The sequence below is a fragment of the Emydura macquarii genome, unplaced genomic scaffold (genome assembly GCF_026122565.2).
Source record: "Emydura macquarii macquarii isolate MOO-44397 ecotype Brisbane River unplaced genomic scaffold, CSIRO-AGI_Emac_v2 contig_1230, whole genome shotgun sequence".
Taxonomy (NCBI): Eukaryota; Metazoa; Chordata; order Testudines; family Chelidae; genus Emydura; species Emydura macquarii.
Window position 1 is genome coordinate 20,015,330 of NW_027131367.1, and position 26,157 is coordinate 20,041,486.

Genomic DNA, 26,157 nt, shown 5'->3' on the forward strand with positions numbered 1-26,157 from the left:
TTTTTGATCTGTTGGACTCTGTAATAATCTATAATAATAAGTATTCACTCTTTCTAAACTATTTATAAATGGACCCTTAATGTAAAGTGTGGCCCCTTATTTCACCTTCTGTCTTCTGCATCCAAATGGGATTTAGGTCACAAGTAAAATTAATGTAGTCAGCTTAGACAAGATCTTGTTGGCTATTAGTACACATTACACAAGATCTATAGTTATATATGATTAGCAGTCTCTGCTGAAGGCAGACTGAAATACAGGAAGGATTCTTCGACTGGCACCGTGGTGTATAGGAAGATTGCATAGCATCTGTCTGCACTACACTTGGCTCTCATTAGAATTGTTAGAACAATTTAGTAGCATCCTTTTGGATGCAGTGATTTAGATTTAGATATAGGCTTTCTGGGAAGGGGTATTATTCCTGCAGTGTACTGGTATTTTGGCACCAGTTTATCCTTGTGTGCTAGTAAGTGAGTAGATGCAAGGATTGTGCCCTGGTTACCTGTTCTTCAGTATGTTTTTTTGTGAACATAGGAATCCTGAGTGAGCACTGTGTAATCTGTCTGGTGCCATGTCCCCTCTGTTACTGGGGTATCCGAGCACATACCATTGCAAGCTAGTTTGGAAAGCTGTCAGGATTAAGTGACTTCTTGTAAAAGTCATGAACCCACCTCCTAAAGTACCTGTTGGACTGTCAGTCTGTCCTATCTGCTGCTCATCGCTGTAGTATCTAGGTATCCTGGTGCCTGATTTTTCCTTGCACTGGTTCGTCCTTATGTAGGCTTCTGGCAGTGCTGTGTACCCCTTCTCCCATCATGGGATCTAAAAGGACTCACCAAGAGGCTTTCCAGGTGGATGCCCAGTGGAACTATAGGCACGTGTTCTACAGTGGGCCTTCTCTACTGATGCAAGATTAGAGTCATAGAGTTTAAGGCCAGAAGGGTCCACCAGGTCACCCAGAATCCTTCATGAGCAAATTCAGATCTTCTTACAAGTAGAATTCTGCATTTTCCTTCACTTTCGTTTAGTTTAAGGAGGCACCAAAGACTGTTGTTGTTACAGTGGAAAGGGCTTTTGTGGCTAGGGCCAGAATTTCTCTGAAGTTCCCCAAAGCTCTTAGATAGCTTCTTGTGCATTCTTTCATGGTTTTTTATTGACTAGTTGCCAGCTGTGTTATAGGTGAGATACCTAGAGCTGAGTGAATAACTCTTCATGGGAAATTTATTTGACCAGTTTCACCTCTTTCTATTTGCAAATTGTCCAAGAACAAAAGTGGAATTTTCTTAAATTTCCTTGTTCAAAATTATTTGCCAAAAATTGCCTGTGAATAATTCTGGGTCTTTTGCTTGTCTGGGTAATCAGTTTATCACATGTACTTGATATTCAAGTGCTCTTAATTGGACATAGGCCATCTGATAACTTTTTGCTCCTTGATAGAGTGAGCAGAACTCTCAGTAGTTTCTTGGGTCAATAGGCTCTTTCTTTTCCATTCTTCATCATTAAGATCTTTCCTAATAAATTGTTGGATTGTGTCTGGATATTTGCATCTCTTCCGAATATGACAGTTCAATTGTCAAAAAATCTTTGTGCTTGAAGATTGTGAAGAACTGATGTGGTTTGAAAAGCATCTTTGTTTAATGTCTCTGACCTTGTGAAGGGGGCCTCCCCTTTGAAGAAGATATTGTTGAGATCATCTTTGGAGTTTGGATTGCAGATGCTACCTGAAGCTGTTTCTAACTGCTGTTTTCCTTCCTCTTACTGAGTTTTAGGATTCTCTCTAGTATGGCAGTCTTACAGAGCAGAGATTCTGCACCTACTGTTATTTGTAGGTAAGTAGAGGTGGCCAGGGAAAGGGGTTGTTTTTAGCTTTGTATTTATTGAGTTATTCTGCACTCTGACTTCTTTTCCTGTTCTCTCATTTGTTTTCATTGTAAGTCTCTGCACACTCTGCTGACAGGCTCTTTGGTCTCTGCAACGCCTAAGTGAATTGCTGGAGAAATCCCTATGGCTCCACCAGCAAGTATGATAGGAGAGGACTGTTTTTGTCTTTCTCACTGGTTTTTGGCATATAAAAGTATCACAGAGCAGTACACTACCAGGACTTCTGGCCTTTCTTCTTTGATACCAGTAGGTTCTGTCACTTGTGAAAAGTTCAGCTGCAACTTCCATTCACTCCAGTGTGGGATTTATGGATGCTCGTCACTCCTGAAAATGTGGACATCTATATTCAGGTGCCTAAATCCAACGTAATATAATATCAAGTAGTTATCTGGCTCTCATCACCTTAGTATCTGAGTGCTTCCTACTCTTTTTAATGTATTTCTCCTCACAAACTCCTGCGAGATGGGAAAGTGCTATTTATCCCGTTTTACAGAAGGGAAACTTAGGTACAAAGACTAAGTGACCCCTAAAGACACACAGGAAGTCTGTGCCAAAGAAGGGATTTGAAACTAGATCTCCAGAGTCCCAGGCTAGTACCCTAAGCACTGGCCTAGAGGAACCTAACTTTAATTACTTGGGTTTGGAAAAGCCAGCCCACCTCTGCAGTAGTTAGCAGCTCACCCTGCATCACAGTGGTCAGAGCAGGATATGTCACAGGTGGACCTTTGAATGAGCACTTATTACCATAAATAGTAATGTCTGTCTTTGGGCTGTGGAATATAAAACTGATTGCCAAGTCTGTCCTGGGGACTGAGACCTCTGGTTTGTCTGCGAGGTGAAAGGACATTGGGAATTGAGCAGCCAGTGAATCATGGAGGAGATGATAATTCCCTTACTTGCTGTAAGAATCAAGGAGGTACATCAGGCTTGGAGTAAAGTCTATCTGTTGAATCTCATTGCCTCTGCGTGGTTAAGAGGCAACAAGCTAGACGTTTGGGCAATTAAGTATATGACAGACCGGAAAAGTAGAAGCTGGCTGTGTCCTTGATTGTGAGAGGACACAGAGGTTCGCTGGTGTTGTCAGTCATAGTGGAGGCAAGCTAGCCGTTAGAGATGGGGTACAGTCTTCTCCAGCAGGCTGAGAGAAACCTGAAAAATGGTAGTTAATCATCAAAAGCTGTTAGCTAAAGGCCTGCAGTGGAATTCTGCACACTGTCTCCTTGAGCCATCACTTGCTGGCATGTGGAGGAAGGCATAGTGGAGGGATTATAATGGTTTCATAATCATAGCTCATTCTGGAGGGGAGATAGGCTGGACCTCTGTTCCAAAAGCCTGTTTTCAATAGTATACTTAAGATTCATAGATTCCAAGACCAGAAGGGACCATTGTGATCATCTAGTGTGACTTCCTGTATAACACAGGCGAGAGAACTGCCCCATAATAATTTCTAGAGCAAATTTTTTAGAAATGCATCTAATGATTTAAAAATTGTCAGTGATGGAGAATCGATCACGACTAAGGAGACAAGATCTCCTGATTTTATAGGGACAGTCCCAATATACAGGGCTCCGTCTTGCATAGAAGCCTATTGCCCTCTGCCCTTATCCCGATTTTTCACACTTGCTATCTGGTCACCCTAACCACAACCCTTGGTAAATTGTTCTAGTGGTTAATTACCCTCACTGTTAAACAAGTTAAGCCTTTTTCCCCCCGTTTAGATTTGACTAGCTTCAATTTCCAGCCACTGGATCGTGTTATGCCTTTCTGTGCTAAACTAAATAGTTCATCACTACAGAGCCTGTTTTCTAATCTTTTAATCATTCTCGTGGCTATTCTGCTACCCCTCTCCAATTTATCAATGTCCTTCTTGAGCTGTGGGCACCAGAACTGGCCAGTATTCCAGCAGCGGTCACCCTAGAGTCAAGAACAGAGGTAAAGTAACCTCTCAACTCCTACTTGAGATTCCCCAGTTTATGCATCCCAGGATCGTATTAGCCCTTTTGGCCCCAGTGTCACACTGAGAGCTCATGTTCAGCTGACTATCCATCATGAACCCCAAATCTTTTTTCAGAGTTGCTGCTTCCTGGGTTAGGGTCCCTCATCCTGTAAATATGGCTGACATTCTTTGTTCCTAGATGCACACATTTACATTTAAACATATTGAAATGCATATTGTTTGCTTGTCCCCAGCTGACCCAAACGATCCAGATCACTGTGAATCAGTGGCCTGTCCTCTTCATTATTCGCCACTCCCCCAATTTTTTTGTCATCAGCAAACTATCAGCGGTGATTTTATGTTTTCTTCCAAGTCATTGATAAAAATGTTAAATAATGTGGGGCCAAGAAATTATTCCTGCAGGATCCTACTGGAAACAGACCCACTTGATGATGATTTCCCGTTTACAATTACATTTTGAGACCTACTCATTAACCAGCTTTTAATCCATTTAATGTGTGCCATGCTGATTTTATGTTGTTCCATTTTTTTAATCAAAATGTCATATGGTACCAAGTCAAATGCCTTACAGAAGTCTAAATATGTCATGTCAGCACTATTACCTTTATCAGCCAAACTTGTAATCTGATCAATAAAACATATCAAGTTAGTTGGACAGGATCTATTTTCCATAAATCCATGTTGATTGATATGAATTACATTATCCTCTAATTCTTTATTAATCAAGTCCCATATCAGTCTCCCTTTTGTCTTGCCCAGGATCGATGTCAGACTGACAGGCCAGTAATTACCCAAGTCACCCCATTTATCCTTTTTAAATATTGGCAGAATATATTTTCCCATTCCAATGGATTAATGAAGGCCTTGGGTATGTCTAAAGCAGTTCTCATGAGGTACACGTTGTTTAAAGACTAGTAAACCATACTGCTTCCTCTGTGTAAAATAATGCTTTATATATGCAATGTATGTACAGAAATTGAGTGTTTAGATGCTATGTTGATGGGAAAATCCTGGAATAGATTAGATAGACAGAAGATTAACATTTCCAGAGGGAACTCCGTGAGTTTGTAGGCCAACAGCATAAATATGGTTTGAATACCTGGTGAGAAAAAAGAGGGCAGAGAGAGGTGGAATTGTTCCTGTGTATCCTTCCCTTCATCAGAACTTGTTGAAATGGCCCACACTTGGGCAGCTGATGCTTCTCTTAGAGTGTATCTACAGTGCCTCAGCGGCAGGGATAGATGCAGCAACATCAGTTGAGCAGGTCTCCCATCAGAGAGCACTCTCGGGTCAACTCAGTTGGTCCTCCTCCCCAAAAGAAGCAAGACTGCGTCGATGGGAGGGCATTTCCTGTCGACACCGCGCCACAAAGACGCCGCGGAAGGTCAACATGAGCACGTTGACGGGAGATATGCAAGCTACGTTACATGGCTTGCGTATTTCCCATCGACCACCGCTGCCAGTGCAGACCAGCCCTTAGAAATCTGTTTAGACACAAATCTCCAGTAGTACCCCTTTTTAGTGTCTGCTTTCTCTCCTGGTGGCTTACTCTTTCCTCTTATCTAATAATATGGCTTTCAAGATGACTTGTGCCTGAAAATGGGACTGAGTGAGGGAGATTCTATTGTCTCAGTGTGTGTAATATAATGATAGAGATTATCTGAGAAATGTATATTCTTTTTATAAGTCTTCTTGGATGACAGGATGGTTAGGGAAACCTTGGACTAGTAGTTAAAGGCTCTGAAAGACGGAGTGCTTGGTGCATCAGATATGAGATACCTCTTTGCATTTTATTTCAGGTTCTTCATCAGCCCATGCGTCTCCTGCCTGTTTCTGTGATAATACAAGCACCTTTTCCTGATTTTTTTAAAAATCATTTCCTCATGTCTTGCTGTGTGGAAGACCTGCATGAATGAAGGAAATGACAATACAGGGCAGCAGTGAAACTGAGCATTGGCAATGTGCTAGCAAAAGCACAACGGGCAGGGATTTGTAAAAGCACATAGCATTAGCCTAACTGCTCCCAGTGACTTCATTAGCTTTTGCACATCTCTGTCAAAAAACTGGGGGAGAACAGTGAAAAAAATTATATGAATCATCGGTATAATAATCCATGGGTTACAGACAGGAGAGAATAGTTAAACTGGTAAGATACATTACTTTATTTTTAAAAAATCCCCAAAACAATGCTGCAACAGCGGACCTAGAAGAGAAGCCCAACCTCCACCCCTTAGCTCCTCTCCTGCTATAACGAACCTTATTTGAGAAAACATTTTGCTTTGAGAGAATGTTTCCCTGTAAATGACACCTGCTGCTTTCTCTTCTGCTACCAAGTATGTATTTCTAGTCCAAACAGAAATCACATTTGCCTGGGGTGTGTCCAGGACACCACAGTGAAACTACTGTTACCTGATGTGAATGGGTGCCTTCTGCCAGTTCAAGGCCAGAGAGGTTAGCCCTTCCCTGACAGCCAGTAGAGACACAATGTGTTCTTTGTAGTAAAAAACGTCTGGTTGGATGAAACGAACACCTGTGATTGTGGAAGCTTCCCGCCTTTTTACTGATTACAGTATTTGTTACTTTCTGAGCACCCACAGTGTGCTTGGTACTGTGAAGGCACAAGAAGAAATTGCACACACTGTTGTCAGATGTTTTTACAACCTAGCTGTAAGATTGAAGTCCATATTTACTGTCGTTAAGATCGGATACATTCAGAGTAAACACCTCCCCCTTTTCTTGCTGCATTCTCTGCGTCAATTCCTGTCAGAACCATAGAAAAAAGGGATGGATTGCAGCTTTCTTGGGACATCCTCAACTTCCAACTCTCGCCCCTTTCTGTATATTTCACCTCCTGATGTGTCAATGACACCAAAGATCACTATAACTGAAAGATTAGAGAGAAAATATAGTGTCTGAACATAGCTCTAACAACATTGTGTTTTAAATAACATTTTAATCCACTTTAATTGCAGTGTATTTTAACAGTATTCGACTTTTTTGAAGTTGGCAAGAAGCTACAAATTATTCTAAAACTGATGCTTCACATCTAGCAGAGAAAGTATAAGGCATTTTTCTCTTTGAGCCTTCCTTGATGGTATCTTTAGGACCAACCAGCAAGGGTCTGGAGCATCCACTTTCAGAAGTCTTTGTCTTTTTACGTTCAAGGACTACGTGCCTACTCTGGATCCAGTGGCTCCAACTCTGTCCCAGCGTATAACAGTATTTCAGTATAAATCAGTGGATGGATCTATGTCGTTCTTTCTTTTCTAGTAAAAAATATTGGGTGAATACTCATGTTTAAAAAGCAACACAGAAGTACTAGCATTGGTTAGATTGAGGTGTTTTGGAAATTGAGCCGTACAGCACCAGCACGCACCTCATTTCCGTTCAAGCCATACTCTGTGGCTATCATTGCTGGGCCTTGCTTGATTCACTTGTTGCTGTTTTTGTGACATGGAGAAAGGTGTGAGCGGGATCACGTCATTATATATGCGACTTAAGATGGTCTTATATCCAGGACTCTGGAGATGAAGGCTAGTAAATTATGTTGCCTCCTGAATCCCCGGTACATTTTTTTGCTCTGTTAACTTTTCTAACAATTAAAGTTTGTCATCGACAATTTGACGTTCAGGCTTCTGCTGCATTTCATCAAAACAGAAAGCAAGTATTTTGTTCTTTAAATATTAAAGTCATCCCATTGTCGTGTGAGCAGCAGTTTGTATTTTAGTTCGGTTACTCAGCGCTGTTTTGAATCCTCTGCTCCACTGTTCAAAACTGACAATTGTTTCTCTCTTAAGCCACTCTTCTGTCTTTTGCCAAGCACCATGAAATGGACGACAAGAAGAGGGGAAGTTGCAAATTCCAAGAACCGTGGCTCAGCCTTCCAGGCCACCATTGTCAGCTTTTTTCCCCTCTTTTAACGATGTTACCATTTCACCTTGTAGTGCAGGAAGTTGAGGTCATCTGGGCTGAATGGATGGGATGCTCCCAGAAAAATCTGTAGTGGTATCAGACTCCATCAAGAAGAACCCATACAGAGGCTGCCACAGTAACACTGCATGCTACACGTCAAGTTTTTGTGTAATTGGATGAGTGGTTTGGTTTTTGGCCTGTATCATTAAATTATTCTAGCAACTCCACTCATTGGAGAATTAGACTTCGGGACGGGAGGGACTAAAATTAATTCCGTTCCTTGTGTATTATGAATTAGGAGACAGCAGCCCTCTGCTGTGCATCTCAGATGGGTGGAACTGTGCCCCATCATCAAAGCTTTGCATGCTGGGAGGCCTCAAAGCGAAGGAGAGTCAGATGTCCCGGTTAAATTCCAGTGGATCACACGAGATAATGGCAGCCTTGGGAAGTTCTTTCCTTGAGCTAGGCCTGATTCCCTTCCCTCCTTTGTAACACACCTAGAATATTTGGAGGAGAGCTGGCCAGACCATTTCTCCTTTAGGCTTGGCCTCACTTGACACCTTGGCTGGCAAGCAGTCACGATCAGAGATGAGTAAAGTCCATCAAAATATCATCTGATTACCAGGTTAGAACAGCTTGGTTGGAGGTGACAGCCATCTTCCAGGAAGGTCTGGGCTCTTGGGTAATCCAGGGGGTCCATGCATTCTCTCTGACTTTCTAAACAGGTCTCTCTCTCAGGACTGATGCTTTTCTCCCTTTTCATCATAATAACTTTCATTTCCCAATAGATTAAAGAAGGGAAAATGATTCTCTGGCAGCTGTTGGTCTGCTCCAGTTTAGCCAAATTACTTTATAGATCTGAAATAATCACTGGAGCAGGCACAGCCATTTCAGATGGACCCAACATTTAAAGTCTGTCACATAGCACTAGACTTAAGGAACTCCAGAGCATTGATATAAATGATGGTCAGTCACCTCCACAGTCCTATGACATATTTGAGGGTTGCCTCCAAAATACGTCATATTTGGTGCTATACCAAGATCTTCCAGTTAGTCTTGTTATGGCCTCTCTTGTGGTCACTGCAGTAGTTGGGATAACAGGCAGTCCCTTTTTCCTCTCCTAGCTGGATGATTCCCTTGCCTCAGACCTATCCTCTTCTGCAGCAGATACCAACATGTTACCTCCAGGATCAGGTGTTCCTCCAAAGTTGCAGTGAATTTCAGAATTAGCCAAGAAGTGTCATTGCCAAACTTCTTCCACACCCTGCTCAAACAGAGAAACCGATGCAAACTAGAGCTGTTAGGTCTCCTAGTACTTAGCTTGAGTCCCCAATAGAACTTTTTTTCTTAAGAGTGTAAGACAAGTCACAAGGGTGACATTAGCATAATGGCTTTAAGAGCAATTGTAACAGAGAAACTTCTGTGGCAGGAATACCACCATGCTGGACTCTTAGTTCAGGGGTGTTTGCAGATGATGAGCTGAGCAAAGGCATGCATATGTTTCTGAAGATTGTTTGTTGGTCGTTGCTTTATTTGTATGTACGGGTATTTTAGTGATCATTTCCTGTCTGTTCTCCCCATACCGCTTTGTAAGGGTACAACCTATACCCCATCAATGCTGAAAGAGTGGATCCTAGTCACGAGAAAGGGAAATTTCTTACCTGGAATGCTTGTGAGAGGCTTTGCTCCAAAGCCCAATCATGCAGTGTAGAGTGGTAGTTAGCCATTGGCTCTTCTGTTAGCTACGGATGTCTGGAAATAAAAGGGAAGGATATAGTGTGCCCAAGGCATAAAAAAGTATTCAATAGAGGATGGGTTGATTTACCTTGACTGACAGGTTTAGATGGGAAGGACCACCACTCCTAGATTGGTTGATCCAATACACACTAGTTTTTCTGGTAAGAAATTCTCCTTTATCAGAGCCAAGAGGAAACTATGTGATGATGATCAATGTGGCGAATCTATGCAGTCCTGAGTGTTATTAATACTCAATTATTTTATTAGAAAATATCTTCCTATGATTGATATTTTTAATAATATTACAATTGAAAATAATATTTCCATTGAAAACAAAATGCATACAATATAATGCATTAACAGTAACAGTGTAGCTCAGATCTTCAAATGCAAGAACTATTGCATTGCTGAATTTGAAGAGAGGTGCATTAGTTAAGCTTAATAGGGAAGAAAAATATAACGTGCACTAATTTCTTATGCTAGCCGTGCCAAAGGTAGTATGACTAGATGAGTATATGTTATACGTTATTGTGTCATGTGATAACAGCACCATGTTTTCCTGTCATTTTCACAACTCTTTTCCTGGCTGAAGTGATACACAAGCAACACTGGGTAGTAATCACATTGTCCCGTTCACTTTCAAAAGGAGAGAAGCGGACCTCATCCAGAAACTTTCCAGCAGGCTACAGTAAGCTTAACTGTCTGTTAGCCATTGTCAAATATTTTCCATGTCAGCAAAAATGGCATCTATAAAGTAATGAAATTTGTCTCAGCAATACCATGCCATTCCATGAGTTATTTCTATGTAATGATAATTTCACATTTCAGTATAATTTTTTAATATATATTTATTCTCCTTATTCTTATGTTGATTCTTAATGATGTGTTATGTCTCTATTTTCTGTTCTCTCACTGACAACTGGCAGTGACCCAGGAGGAAGGGTTATTAAATGAGCTAGCTCAGACACGTTCATATTACTCTGAAATGCTTTAAAAAGACACAAGCCTAGATGGTCCATCCTTGATAGACTGGGCAAGTGTGCTACTGTTTGGCTGCATGTTTCACTCCAAACAAAAATGAGTCTGATGTTCTCGGGATCAATACATAGTGCCAGATTCTAGTGTGAGTTACACCACTGGGTATCAGGAGGACTCGATTGTCTTGGACATGGTTATTTGGAATCTGAGTTACGCCAGCGTAAACTGAGAGTGGAATCTATCTAGTTAATCAAATAAATTCAAAACAAAATGGGGGAGCTTCCAAAGGCCTGATCCAACCCCCACTGAAATCAGTGGGAGTCTCTTTGTGGATTTGAATGGGTGTTGGATCGGGCCGCAGGGGCTGTGATGCACTCCTTCCAGGTTTCCATGCATTGCTGAGCTCTTTGCTTTGAAAAATGTTGGTGGAGCAAAGGAATCCAGAACAGCCTCAGCTGAGCTTCTGCCGTTTCTTCATGATGAAAGTGAGGGACCTGGACTTGGTTTTTTTTCTTTGAGTTTTACTGGCTGAGAGATGCTGAATGGAATTAATTCCTTCTTTTAAAGCATTTGCTGAATCTCTTCCTCAGTGATTGGTTCTAGACACATGGTAGCAAACAGAACGTGAGAATAAATAGGAGAAAGACTTACAAATGAGCAAGTAGGAGCAAAACCACTACATTCTGTGTCCTCTGCCAGGGGCAGAAATCCCTGTTAACTGATTGACTTCCTCAGTGCAAGGGAGATATTGTTCTCAGGACTCTGTTGAAACCTCACCGGGAAGCTGACACTTCCAGGCCACTTGAAATAACTCTGCAGCTTTGCTATCAGAGGTTTTCCTCTGCCATGAAATACAAAACATGGCTACTGTTTTATTAATGTTAGTTAGCCTCCAGAGTGTATAGATTGCTCAGGAAAGAAACCTACATTTAAACGAAAAGCCTACAGAAATGCCACACTAGCTAATGGACTCAGTGCAAATTGGCCAGCCAGAATCATAAACCTGCTTTTCCTGAGGAATTGTGAACAGTGCATGGTGCCTTATTAAAAGCTGAATCTTAGGGAGAAAGCTTTTGTATTTGCATTGACTTTTAGTCACTAATTTGGCTTATCAGCACATTGTCCACAAATCAACTTCTGAAATGCCATTGTGAACAGCATCTTTTTACTAGGCTCGGGGGGGAGTAGAATGAATGTATTTCCACTAACCTCTGTGCAGTTAGTGACTTCCTTCAGAAATCCTGCATTAGACCAATTTGTGAAGCATAATTTGTCTGCCAACCTCTTTAAAACCACGCAGAACAGTCTTATAACATCATAGAATCATAGGGTTAGAAGACACTACAAGGGTCATCTAGTACAGTGGTTCTCAAACTTATTTGATTGCGCACCCCTCCTCCCCCTTCTTTATGTATGTAATTTATGCCGCAACACACCCCCCCCCCCCCCATCCAGGTGCCCGTCAAGCAGCTGTTTCTCTCTGGCTACCCAACTCTGAATGTGCACAGTCAGGTTTTTTCCCCCTAAAGCTTCTCACAGCCGCCCCCCCGCCCCCCCCCCCCCTGCGAATGCATTCTGCGCACCCCAGTTTGAAAACTTCTGATCTAGTCTAACCCCCTGCCAATATTCAGGATTTGTTGTGTCTAAACCATACAAGACAGATGTCTATCCAGTCTCCTTTTGAAAACCTCCAGTGAAGAAGATTCCACAACCTCCCTAGGCAGTTTGTTCTACTGTTCTTACAGTTAGGAAGTTTTTCCTGAGATTTAATCTACATCTGCTATGCTGTAGTTTGAATCCATTGCCTCTTGTCCTGCCCTCTGGCAAGAGAGAACAACTTTTCTCCATCTTTTTATGGCAACCTTTCAAGTATTTGAAGATGGCTATCATGTCCCTTCTTAATCTCCTCTTTTCCAAACTCACATACCCAGTTTCTTCAGCCTTTGTTCATAAGGCTTCCATCCCATCCCTTTAATCATTTTTGTCACTCACTTCTGGATCCTTTCCAGTTTCTCTACATCCAGAATTGGACACAGTATTTCAACTGTGGCTTAGCCAGTGCCAAGCAGAGCAGAACTATCACCTCCCGTGACTTGCATGCTATGCCTCTGTTAATGCAACCTAAAATTGCATTTGCTTTTTTTGCAACCGCATTGCATTGCTGACTCATGTTGAGGCTGTGATCCACCACAACTCCCAGATCCTTCTCAGCAGTGCTGCTGCCAAGCCACTTCTAACCCCAGTCTGTATTTCTGCATTTGGTTTTTCTTCCCTGAGTGTAGCACCTCACATTTGTCTTTGTTGAATTTTATTTTGTCGTCTATAGATCCCAGTTCTCCAATTTATCAAAATCCATGTGAATTTTAGCTCTATCTTCCAAAGTGTTTGCAATCCTTCTCCCCAAGTTTGTGTTATCTGCAAATTTGATCAGTATGCTCTCTGTTCCTACATCCAGATCATTAATAAAGATGTTAAATAACACCGAACCCAGAACAGATCCCTGTGGAACCCCACTTGAGACCTCCCTCCAATCCGACATCGCTCCATTAATAGTTACTCTTTGTTTGTGGTTGTTTAACCAATTATGTATCCACTTACTGGTAGTTCTGCCAAGCCTGCATTTTTCCCAGGTTACTTATCAGAATGTCATGTGGGACTGTGTCAAAAACCTTGCTGAAGTCCAGGTATATTGTGTCCAACACATTCCCCAGTCCACCAAACCAGTTACCCTGTCAAAGAAGGAAATCAAGCTGATTTGGCATGATTTGTTCTTGGTAAATCCATGCTGGCTGCTAGTGATCACCCCTTCATCCTCCAGGTATTCGCAAATGGAATGTTTTATATATTGCTGTAGTAGCATCCCAGGTATCCAAGTCAGACTGACTGGTCCATAGTTCCCAGCTCCTCCTTTCCCTCCTTTTTAAAGATGGCATCACATTAGTCCTTCTCCAGTCTTCTGGGACCTCATCTGTCATCCATGTGTTTGTAAATATTATTGTCAGTGGCGCCGAGATTTCTTCAGTTAATTCCTTCAGCACCCTGGGGTGAATAGCATCAGGCCCCACTGACTTGAATTCCTTCAATTTAGTCAGAAGATCTCTGATGTGTTCTTTGCTTACCCTGTTCTGCAACCCTTCCTCTTTATTGTCTGTGGTAACTTTGCTGTTATCCACTCACATGTTATTTTTTGTGAGAAGATTGAAGCAAAATAGGCATTGAGCTGCTCTGCCTTCCTGTCATCTTCCATTACCAGCTCCCCTTCTCCACTGAGCAGCGGACCCACAGCGTCTGACATATATGTAGAGCCCCTCATGCTGTCTCTAACGTTCCCTGCCAATTATATGCTCCCACCACAAAATCACATCCCTTCTTCTTAGGCTTCTTTGCTCTGATACCTGCAGCAATACAAAGGAGCTCACTGAAGATTGACATAGTTGCCTATGCCTCCTTTCTAGGCTGGCCTCGCTCCACTATGTAGGGTCTTAGTGCTGTGATGTAACCTTCAGACGTGCCTGAAATTGCCCCCACCGTCTCTCTGCTTTGCCCCTCATAGGCCTGCTTTCCTACGCCAAAGAAATGCTTGTTTCTAAAAGTTTCAGCATTCCTACTGCTGAGATACTAAGGGTAGAGCTTAATGACTGCACTACAATGAATGTATGCCTCCAAAAATGTGCAAATGTCTTTGTGGCTATTTTTCAGTAGATTTTTGGAGTCATGTAGGTTTATTAGACTTGCCAAACTTCCTGTGTGGATCTAGCTCACCAAGCTTGCAATTAGCAAACTTCATGTCCTGAATTTGTGTGACGCTGTCCTTGGCCCGCAGCAGTGGTGCCTGGCTTCAGCAGTCTTTGTGGCTAATGCCAAGCTGGATCCATGAACGTTTTTTCTTTCTATCAAAGGGCAACTGTAATGAAGAATAATTGCCTTGCTTGGTGTTCCTAATCCCTGGAATGTAACTGCTGGGACAAAGCAAAGTAGCCATCTGTAGTAAGATCTATATGTTGGCATCTTACAAACACAGTGCTACATACAGCACTAGCTGTCTGGTCTGTTCAAGCCCCACGGGACTCCCAAGCCTCTGACAGTTTTTGGATTAACGTTCTAGACTGGGATTTTCAAAGGCACTGAAGAGAGCTAGAAGCCCAAATTCCAGTGAATTCAATGAAAACTGAACTCCAAAGACCCCTGGGCTCCTTTAAAAATCCCAGCTCTAATGAGAATGTTAATCTAACCCCTCTTGTGTGGGTATTAAAAGTGATAGTATTGATAAATCTTGAAATAAACCCCACCAAATTCATCTTGAATGCCACCTTTTCGGACATTCACCTTGTTCTTCTAAGAGTTATATGCCCAGCATGAAAATGGCTTTGTACCCACATCCCTAGCCTTAAACACTTTGATTGCATAGTCAGAAAGCAGAAGTGAATAGCATAAGAGAAAACTGACATATTATGACCTAAAAAGTCTGTGTAGATTCTTATCCAGCACTAAGCACAAGTGATTGAAATCTAGCTTCCAATAGTGAAGCAGGAATCTGGCTTTAACTGCTTCTGACCTTCACATTGCTCTCTAGAGTTACTCTTTTGTTATTTTAATTCCCAGTTCACTGTGTTGGCTTTGAAGGGCAGACTTTAAATATGCTGTCTCTCAGTGCTTATGTACATTAGGGATTTTTGCACTGATATAGTATAACAGTGCAAAGCCTATTGTAGATGCACTGCATTGCAGTTAAATGGGGTTTGCACTTATCCTGGTTTCACACCCATGTACTCCCATATTATAGCAGTGCAGTGCATCTATTTGGGGATAGGCACTAGCATGCAGCTACACTGGTTTAGAGGTCCCTGCATTAGACAAGTCCTAAATTACCTTTCCACTGAAGAAATCGCTATAAAAAGCATAGCATTTTAATGTTTAAGCTCCAGCTGTGATTTTTAAATCATACTGTGCTTCTTACAGGAAAACTCCAATGTTCACATCTAAGAGCTTAGCTAAATGAACAAAGTCTGTATTAAAATGTGTGCCACTCTGATAAACATGTCATTTGGCCAAATGACCATTTCACATGGGCATTTGAACAGGTGACTGAAAATATGATGATTGTTCACGGCTATGATTGTTCACAAGGACTAGAGCAAATTGGTTTTGTGTTTGTAGTTCCACAGAGCACCCCTGCTTCACACCAGGATCCCATTGCAGGCGGGCCCTGCAACCCCCTCAGTAGGGAGAGAGGCGTTTCCAAGACTTCTTACCCCCCCTCCCTCCCCGCCCCATGCTTGTGTCTTTCTGCTGCCGCTGCAGGGACAGTGACACAGCTTGCCTACGGGCTAAACCGGGACAGGAAGTTCATTTTCCGTTTTTCAGGAAAGTCCGTGAGTTTGAATTCCTTTCCCATTCTGGAAAGGAGTGAAAACAAAAACATTTTAAATTTCCCTCAAAACAAAATTCTGGAAAAAAAATCAATTTGAAGTCAGTCAAAATATTTTTTGTTTAAAAAAATTGAACCGTTTCATGCCAGTGCCTACATCTACATTTTTTTAGAATATAAAATACATTTAGAAATATAAGGTGATTTCAAAACAGAAAATGGAAATGCTCTGTTGTGAAAATGTTGAAATGGAACATTTGGACCTCATTGAGCTTCCCCCAGCAGTAAAATTTTGACATAATTGACACGTTTCTGCTAAATATTTTGCTTTCAATGACTTGGCCTTTTCCAATGGGAAACCATTCCATCAGAAAATTTCCAGCCAGCTCTAGTTCAGACTCTGCAGCCGCAGGATTTCTCAGCGGGTTGGTGTCACCACTCTGCATGTCTCCTCTCCGTTGCCTCCTGCTATTGCTCTGGCTGAGAAGACATGAGCAGAAGGGGCCATTTCCAAAAACTTTCAGAGCAGCAGTTCCATCTCTTAGCTTCTCCCAGCAAATGCAGAACCATTTTCAGATTACTGTCAAATCAAAATGCTCGAGCAGCAAGGAAGGCTCTAACTCTCGTCACCTGATTCCCAAGGTAAATTGTCTTTATGTTCAATACAGGCAGGTGGCAAAGTCTGAGGTGAGGTTTCTTCTGCTAAGTTTCTCTGAATTGTTTTCATCTTCTCTTGTGTTCTGTTTCCTTTTTCATTCCTTGCTTTTTGCTAAACAGATTCCATAAGAAATCTGAGTTAATGCAATGTTTTATTTTGAGGAATTAAACACACAGAAATCAAAGAAGGCCAAGAACAGATGAGGCCTCTGCTGATTTTTGTGTCCTTAATGTCTGTGACTTTAATGTGCTATCCTCGACACAATCTCCCCTGAATTATGTTTAACTTCAGTGGGTCCAGAGGGTTTAGATGGGGAGTAGCAGATGGGGAGTGTCAGACTGGGAAAGCAGTAACGGGGAAGAGGAGCAGCACCATCACAAAAAGTTGCTGAGAGAAAAATAGAGTTGCTGAAAGAAGCTGTTCAGTGAGATTCTTCTTCTAGTGGGTCCAGTTTCAAGGACTGAAAAGTGCGACGCCAATGTTTCATAAAGAAGCTAGAACACAGCAGATGAGGTTGTTCCAGTAAATGGATACTTTGGGCCTGCACTTTCTGCCCACAAAGACCTAAGTTCCAGTGAAGCCGGAAAGGGTATGTCTACACAGCTGCTGGGAGCGAGTCTCTCAGCCTGGGTCCACAGACTTGCACTAGTGGGGCTCGGGCTAGCCTGCTTAAAATAGCTATGGAGATGTTAATTTGACGTTCAGGCTTGGGCCGGAGCAGGCTCTGAAGCCCACCTCCCGCCTAGGCTTCAGAGCCCAGTCGCCAGCCCAAGTCAGAACGTCCATTTTGCTGTTTTGTGCACGCTAGCATGAGCCTGCTAATGCAAGTCTGTCAACCTGGGCTGCAAGAATTGCTCCCAGGAGCTGTGTAGGCATACCCAAGGAGTTCAGGAGTGGGCCTAGTAATATCAAAGCAGGTGCTATATACACCAGCTGGCTGATAGATGTTTTATTGCATTTATCAGCATGGAATACGCTGTAGTATGTTTATTCCTTTGGCTGGTTAACCTGAGAAACTCTGAGCATTGGATCAAAGGTCTGTTCCTCATTATCGCTCATTTGACCAAGTCCTGGAATTGTCAGTTGCTTGATCAAATACTTGAACGAAGTGGTCAGGGTGCAAGTGACTAGTCTGACAGAATCTCCTTGGCTTTCACAAATACCTATCTGATTTAATGCCTCTGTAACACTGAATGGTTCTGGTGCGGGCCACCTTTTGAATAATGCAATTTTAAAGCAGGAAGCCCAGTCCTCTGGCATAGTTTATGCCCAAGGAAGTGCTAATCAGCAGGTGAATGCATGAGAAACACTGGAGACTTTCACAATTGTTTTAAGGTAAACAGTGTTATTTACTAGGGAAAAAAATGTAGAAAATACATACGCTTTTCCTATTAAACCAATGTTAACAACATTTGCAACAGATAATAGGAAGTACCTTAAAACAACTGTGGAAGTCTGTAACTTCTTTCACAAACCATGGGCATCATCCTGCATTTCTTATACAGACAAATTTCCATTGAGGGCCGGGGGATCTCTCTTGTGTCCAAGGACTCCGGGCTCAGGCACTTTGACAAGAAACATTTGATCTGGCAGCTTCTGGTTTCTTGAGTGATAGTCAATTTGCATTATGTTTTATATTAAAAAATGGCTCTTCGATGCCTTTTTTCAACCAGATGAAGTGATTATACAATATTTGAAATTAATTACAGTTTTCCATTAAGATCAACAAGCTCTTCAAACACCTGCTAATAAAAACAGGAGATTTAGTTTGATTTCTATTCAACATGGGTAATACAAGTAAGACAGGTAGTCACCAGCAAGTGTTATGCTGCAGTGGAGGTGACATACCTAGCTTTGTGTACATGGCACAGGGAGAGCTCTAAAGACTCTTAGTCCTGCTACAAGTCTGATGTATTTTTATGCAAAATAGAAAATAGCCATGTAAATGAGAGTAATTAGAATGACTCTGTTTTAAGAGCCATATTGAGCCATATGCTGCAGCTAAGACATATAGCTTATTAAAGCTGTGACCAAATGTATCTCTTTTTTTATTTAACATTATCCCTCAACCCTGCATCCCCAACTAGAATCCTCCCTGGAATCACATTGTTGCTGTAGCGTATGTGAACCCTCTCTTGTAATGTTTAATCAAGTGCTGCTGAAAAGAGAAAGTTACAAACTTTAAAATGTGGAAAAATTGCTTCCCAATATTTTTGACAGAGAGAGACTGAGAACACACAGCATTGAATCATCAGGAAAATTGAAGATTTCTCCTGAACAGCATTGGGATTTTACTGCAGAGGACTTGAAAGACCTTGGAGAAATTGGACGAGGAGCCTATGGTTCTGTCAACAAAATGGTCCACAAACCAAGTGGGCAAATTATGGCAGTTAAAGTAGGTGATGCCCATAAAGTAGATGATGCCCATAATTGTGTTTGTACTTCAGTTCATTCAGGATGGAATATGATGGAGAATTAATGTTCATCCGTCTGTCACCTGTCTACTGTTCTGTTCTATATATCTCCAGCATAAAGGCTACTTGTGCTGAAAATACAGTGTATGATGGGCATATCTGTCAAGTGAACTGTGAAGGTCTTATATCTTGCTTGTGCACTTTAAAAAATTGACTCTGTCTCTCAGGAAGCAACTGCTGTGGGGGGTCGGATGGTTCTGAAAACTGGTAACGGGATATGAGGCCTTTCACCTCCAGATCACTGGTTCAAATCCAGCCTAGGTTGGTAGCAAACACAAGTTAACATCCAATGGCAGCTTGGTGTCCTTTGCGAAATGAGTTAGTGACTAAAGACTGGTTCCAAGTGGACATGTATCCAGGCTGCATCAATCGACAGCCTCACCGGAGAGGGCAGGAAATGGGTGGGCACGTGTCAGCATACTGCTCTCTCACTCTGGCCCGACGTGCCGGGCAAAGCTGCCTCCTGTGCTGACCCAGTTCTGGCAGTGCAGACTGTATCCGCCTCCAGGGCTGACCATTTGGTACTTGACACCAACACCAAAGTCACATTTAAAAAAAAAAATCTTGTTTTTTTAGCTCTTGTGTAACTAAAAGAACTGTTGTCTTTGCTGTAACACTGCATGTTGTTGGGCTTTTTGATGAGTCACTTGACAGTCCCGTTTGGGGTGAAGTGGGTGATGGGTGTTGTTTCATTCTGGAGGTGATGAATCTTTCTTCTTTGCTTATGCTGCGGAACAGTTAATGACATCCGCCTCTTAAACCTAGTTACAGGTACAAAATAGTGACACATGCTCCTCTGGCTTCACTGGAAGAGTAGAAGTGAGCTCTGAACCCAGACGACCTAGATGTACGTGTCACTCTCTTTAATGGTTTCTCTCTCTGAACACTGTCTAAGCAGGTCTGGACATGGTCATTCCCAGTGGGTTCATGTGCTGGTCGGAGCCAATTTGGGGACATGTTGCAACCCTGTTGCTAGCAACCATTCTACACAATAGAGAGATGGATAAGACCTAGTTGCCTGAGATTTGCATATGTGTTGTCCTTGGGAACAGCTGAAAAGCTCTTGGAGTCCTCTTACTTCCCCCAGCAGCACGGCACCCTCCTTCCAGCAGACGGGTGGGCTCTTATGCCTTTTGGAGTTGTTGCAATGGGCACAGCAGAGGGATGCCTGGCACCTTTCCCAACTCCAGGACAGAGCCAGCCTCAGCAAGCCGAGTGCATGGGAGATGGAAGGAACCTCTGGAGAGCGCTGTGAGGCACTGCTTGGCCTTGGGCTCAGCAGGTGGACTGTGTGCCACGTTACTCTGCCACCAGCCACTCAGTGAGACGCTGAGCTGGCCTCCCCTGCACGGGGAGGCTGGGATGGGCCCTGCGGGGCCCTTTATGTTTTTCAGTGAGTGAATCTTGACATGTAAAAGGGGAAAAGGCTCCCCACATGCTGGTGGCTGCCCCTTGCTGTGCTCCAAGGCTTGGGTGGTGCTCCCTGCGCTCTGCCTGGCGTACCTTTTCCCTTCAGTTTGCATGGGAAAGCCGGCAGCACTTTCTTTCTTTTCTTTTTTTGGATGGGGGCGTTGAGGGAACTGTCTACACACATTGGAATGGGATAAAAGCAGGGAGGCAGAGTCTCTTTTGAATGGTCCAAAGGGGCATAAATGGGTGAAATTAGACAAATTGAAACTTGGGTGGAAAAAAGGCAAGATCCGTTAGTCCAGACAGTTACCCCAGGGCAGCTGGGAATCTTGATGTTGGAGTTGTTTAGGGCTGGTTTTCCACACCAAGCCGATGTTGAACTAGCTGCTGGGGAGGCCCTGGATGTGTCTTTTTCTGATTTCTGTGACTGTGGCTCTTTGGGCAGTCTGGGATGTGTGTCAGCCTCTCTCGGCCAGCTGGTCCCCACTGTCCCTCGTGAGCTCTCTGACTGGTCACCCCTGGGTTATCTCGTCTCCCCTTCCACGCTCCTCTCTCTCTAGCTCACCAGAGTACTACCAATATGTGGGTCTGATCAGAGAACTGACTCTGTTCCATCCCCCAATGTCTTGCCTCTGCTCAAAGAAGTAGGCAGTTCTCTAGGCCTTTCCACTTTTTGTCTGCAGGCAGGGGCTTTCCCCACTATATTTTGGTTTTTCTCCCTCTGCTCGGTGCCCCCCTTGGCAGGAAGAGGATTTTTGAGAACAGGAGTCAGCAGGAAACTGGTACTTAAGGAGAAAACGTGGCAGGGTAGCAGGCCCAGCTAAGATCAAAGAGTTCCTGCATATGTCCATCCGCACAATAGTGTCCCGCTACTCCACTTTGCAACAGGGCGGCAGCAGCAGGCAGTTGTTTGGGGAGAAATTCAGCAGCAGGACCAGCACCACAGACTCTGAGCTGGCTGTTCCAAGCTGCTTGATGCTTCAGGCCCAGGTGAAGGACGGCCAAGCTGAAACATCAACTCCAACAGCAGTGATGTGTCAGGCAGGCTTTCAGCTGCGGGGGCTGGACGTTCAGCAGCAGAAGATGACATTTTGGAAGTAACCAGCCCGAGACCCTTGGCTTTTTTCCTCTCTTCTGACTGGAGTGAAATAAAGGTACCAGAAGTGTGTCTGTAAATGGTGGATTGTCTGTAACTTGAAGCCTTTATATCATGATTTGAAGACTTCAGTAACTCAGCCAGAGGTTAAGGGTCCGTTACAAGAGTGGGGGAAAGGGAGGAGGTTCTGTGACCTGCAATGTGCAGGAGGTCAGACTAGATGATGGTGATAGTCCCTTCTGATTTTAAAGCATATCAGTCTATGAGAGGCTGGAAGTTAGAGGGGCAGGAAAAATCCCTGGTGTAGGACCCAATCCCCACCATCCCTTTCAGGCCAGCACAGTAACCAGGTATATTTGCTCCCCACTTGTTCAAGGAAGGGCCGTAGCCAGTCCTGATTGTGGTTGGTATCTTGAACTTGAACTTAATCCTCTCTTTGTTAAGCTAAATCGATTGAGCTCTTTGAGTCTATCACTACAAGGGGTGTTTTCTAATCCTTTCATCAATCTCATGGCTCTTCTCTGCACCCTCTCCAGTTTATCAACATCCTTCTTAAATTGTGGACACCAGAACTGGACATAGTATTCTAGCAGAAGTCAGACCACTGCCAAATACAGAGATAAAATAACTTCTTCACTTCTACTCAAGATTCCAATGTTCTTACGTTCAGGGACTGCATTAGTGCTTTTGGCCACCATGTTGTCTTAGGAGTACATGTTCAACTGATTATCCAGCACGATTCCCCCAAGTTTTTTTTTCAGTTTCTTAGCTTCCCAGGATAGAGTTCCCCAGTCTTGTAATTATGGCCTACATTCTTTGTTCCTTTGTTCCTAGATGTATGTATTTACATTTGATCATAATAAAATACATATTGTTTTCTTGTGCCTAGTTTACCCAGTGATCCAGATCACTCTGTATTGGTGATCTGTCCTTTTCATTATTTACCACTACCCCAATTTTTGTGTCATTTGCAAACTTTGTCAGTGGTGATTTTATGTTTTCTTTCATTTCTTAAAAAAAATTCTAAATAGTGTTGGGCCAAGAGCCAGTCAGAAACATACCTGTTTGATGATTATTCCTGGTTACAGTTACATTTTGAGATCTATCAATTAGCCAGCTTTTAATCCGTTTAATGTGTGACATTAATTTTATAGCTTTTTAGTTTTTTAATCAAAATATCATATGGTACAAGTCAAATATTACATCAACACTATTATCTTTATCAACCAAACTTGTAATCTCATTTAAAAAATGATATCAAATTAGTTTGATAGGATCTGTTTTCCTTAAACCCATTGACTGGCATTAATAACATTACTCTTCTTTAATTCTTTATTAATCAAGTCCTGTATCAGCTGCAATATGATTTTATCTGGGATCGATGTCAGACTGACAAGCCTGTAATTATCTAGGTTACCCTATTTACCTTTTTAAAATATTGGCACAACATTACCTTTCTTTCATCTTCTGGAACTTCTCTGGTGTTCTTATTGAAGTTACTGAAAGTCAAAATAAACTGTGAGCAATCTCCTCAACCAGCTCTTTCAAAACTCTTGGATGCAAGTTATCTGGACCTGGTGATTTAAGAATGTCTAACTTTAGTAGCTGCTGTTTAACATCCTCCTGAGATACTAGTAGAATGAAAGGAATGTTATCATGTGATATGGCTACATCATTTGTTTTTTCCCCAAATACAGAACAGAAATTTGTATTGAACACTTCTGCTTTTTCTGCATTATTAATGACAATTCTAGTAGCCAATACCATTCTTAGGATTTTTTCCCCCTAATTTACTTTAAAAATGCCTTTTTATTGTCCTTAACCCTGCTGGCCATAGATTGGTACTTGCTTCCCTTATCAGTTTTCCACAGTTCCTATCTTCTGATTTATATTAGTTATTATCCACTTCCCTTTTATTCCATTTTTTTTATATATTATTTTTTATAACTGTCTTCACTTCTCTTCTAAACCAGGTGTGGGGTATTTTAAGCAATAAGGATCTTCTTCCTTAATTTGAGATTGTGGCTTTTTGGTCATCTAGTAAAGTGTTCTTAAACAGTTCCCAATTATCATCACATTTTTCTGATTAAATTCTTCCTCTCAGCTGATTTGGCTCATAATTGTTTTCAGCTTTGTGAAACTGTTTTTTTAAAAGCACCAAGTAGATATATCACTCATCTTGACTTTATTCAGATTGCACATTATAAATGTGATCAAATCACAAACTCTGTATCTAAGTTACCATTAATTTTTAGTTCTGTGATCAGTTCCTCTTTATCTGTCAAGATGAGGTATAATATAGAATTCCCCCATGTGGGTTATGACAGTTTTTGAGTTAGGAAATTGTCAGTTATAATATTTAGACATTCTAAGAATGTTTTAATATTGACAGCATGAGACCTCCAGCATGTGTCACTCAAATTGAAGGGCCCCATGATCATGCATCTTTTTTCTACCCATTATAGATCCTGTTCCCTAGTGCGATTTGGTGATCTGTAGCAGAGACCAATTAGTACCCCCTCTTGTGCTTTATCTGTTAGGACATTGTTTGAAAAGTATTCAAGATCTTTTTTTTTTTCCAAATTATCAGTAACTCAGAAACAAGTAATGCCATTTTTGATGTAGAATACCACTCCCCTTTGCTCACTCAATCCTTCCTAAATAGGTTATAAATATTGATTTTAACATTTCAGTCATGGGAATCATTCCCCCACATTTCAGAATACCAATTAGATCAAATTTATGCTCATAAATGAACAATTCCAATTCCTCTTGTTTGTTATCCAGGCTTATGGCATTGATGTATTGGCAATTCAAGGATTCCTTCTCTTCATGTCCTTTGGTTCCTTGATTAATCTTGTACTCAACATCTTGATTTTGTGCAGAGTGCTCTTATTTTCCCATATATTCTGATGCCTGCACCATCATTTTCTGTCCCCCAAAGTTGTTTTCACTTGAACCAATCTGTTTGTTTGCCTCCTTTGTATCAAGTCCTTTTATAATTAGGAAAATCAATTGCATGCTTTTGATGAGGTCAGGTCATTGAAATTCTGTTTACGCAAATTAATCCTTGAAGAAAATCAAAAGCAATGTCAGGATTTGTGGTGCGAGCTAAGAAGGGGTCCATATTCACTGTTGCAAGATGGATACATTCAGGAGTTTGTCAGGCCCACAAATAGTCACCCTGTGAGGCCTAACCCGATCAGGCACATTGCTATTTCCTGGGCAGAACAGTATAATGCCTGACTCTCAGTAATTTTGTCATACAACTACCTGGTCGTCAGTGTATTCTCATATCCATCACTTTAGAATAGATGTTTTAAGTTTCCCCCTGTTTGTAGAGACTGATTTTATTGCTGGCTAACTCCCACTTGTGATAGATCACAGAGCAACAGGTTCCCACAAGAGAGAAAGGTAAAATTTACTTACCCATCTGTAATTCTTCCTTCTGAAGTGAGCACATGACTCACTCCATGACACCCCACCCAAGATGTCACCAACTTTTATCAATTCCTGTTGGAGGGGAAAAATCTCAATACTTTCTTTTTCCTTTGTGGAGCAGTCTTACAGAGAGATGGAGAAATTTTAGGATTCCCTCATATTACAACCTGAATTTGCCCAGTCCTCATTTCCATTTTTTTGTATAATAAAGAATGAGCCGATAAAGTTATCCTGCCTGGAGAGGGCTAATCTTCTGTAATGTTCATTAATCAAAATTTACAGTTTGTCTTATTGAGCAGTTGGCTGAGAGTTAGAGAGGCAGTCAGTTTTCTGAACAGATCTACCTGCTGGCAGATCATTGTGAACTAGAGCGAGAGAGAGGTTTTAAAACAGAGAGAGGAACCTCCCTGGTTGGAAGATGAGAACCATAACCCAGCTGTGATGAGTCACAGAGAACCAGATCTCCATGTCAGAGAAGGAAAAATTATGGCTGGGTAAGTAGATGTTATCCTTCAGGAGCAGCAGGTATGTCAAGAATTCCGTTCTCTCCCGTGGCCTTGAGTCTCTCCATCAACTGACTGCTTCAGAGAGCGCTCCCATCTGTGAAAGCATGTCCGTTTTGATAGACAACTTTGTGGCCCTGCAGATGTTTCAACTGGTCTCGCTGTCATGCGAATGGTGCGAGTGTTTTGCTGATCTTCACTTCCAGACTGAGGTAGCCCAAAGTGGCCCTGCAAAGAGCTGCAGTGGTTTGTCCTTTATTGGAGTCTGCAGCTGACTGCACTGGTCACTGTTCAGTGCAGCTGAATCCTTTTTGTTGTATGCTAAGGCTGGTTCGAGTCTCTTCTGTCTTTGATTCCATCTCTGGGTTATAATCTCTTCAGTGCTGGACAGTGTCTGTAGATGAGCTCTGCTGGCGCTGCAGGAGAGTGTTCTGAGAGCTCGTGCTCTTGGTGCAAGGTGGTTCCTGCCCTGGGCGAGTCAGGTGACTGATCTAGATCATGTTTGAAGCAGATGAGAAAATGTCAGAGACGCTTTACCTAAATCATTGCTCTAAAGAGCAGTTTTTCCTGCCACTTGACTTGTTGGCCAGGCACCGAGAGTCCAGGGCGTGAGGTGTAAGACATGGAATTGAATTGTGCCTTTACTTTGACACTGTCCTAAATTACCTGCTTCAGCCGTTGAATCGTAGAAGATTAGGACTGGAAGGGACCTCAAGAGGTATCTAGTCCAATCCCTTGCACTCAA

General features: G+C 42.2%; 1 protein-coding gene across 9 annotated transcripts in view; it reads left to right on the forward strand.

The window, feature by feature from the left end:
* Nucleotides 1–26,157, forward strand: part of MAP2K4 (mitogen-activated protein kinase kinase 4) — a 133,820-nt gene that overhangs the window by 58,506 nt on the left and 49,157 nt on the right. For 5 of the 9 annotated variants that reach the window (XM_067547727.1, XM_067547725.1, XM_067547721.1 and 2 more), the window contains 2 exons: nt 10,077–10,172; nt 18,709–18,883. In XM_067547727.1, coding sequence (XP_067403828.1) covers nt 10,077–10,172; nt 18,709–18,883 — 271 coding nt within the window. The remainder of the gene's footprint in view (nt 1–10,076; nt 10,173–18,708; nt 18,884–26,157) is intronic. The other 4 variants (XM_067547729.1, XM_067547724.1, XM_067547726.1 and 1 more) reach the window with 1 other exon arrangement.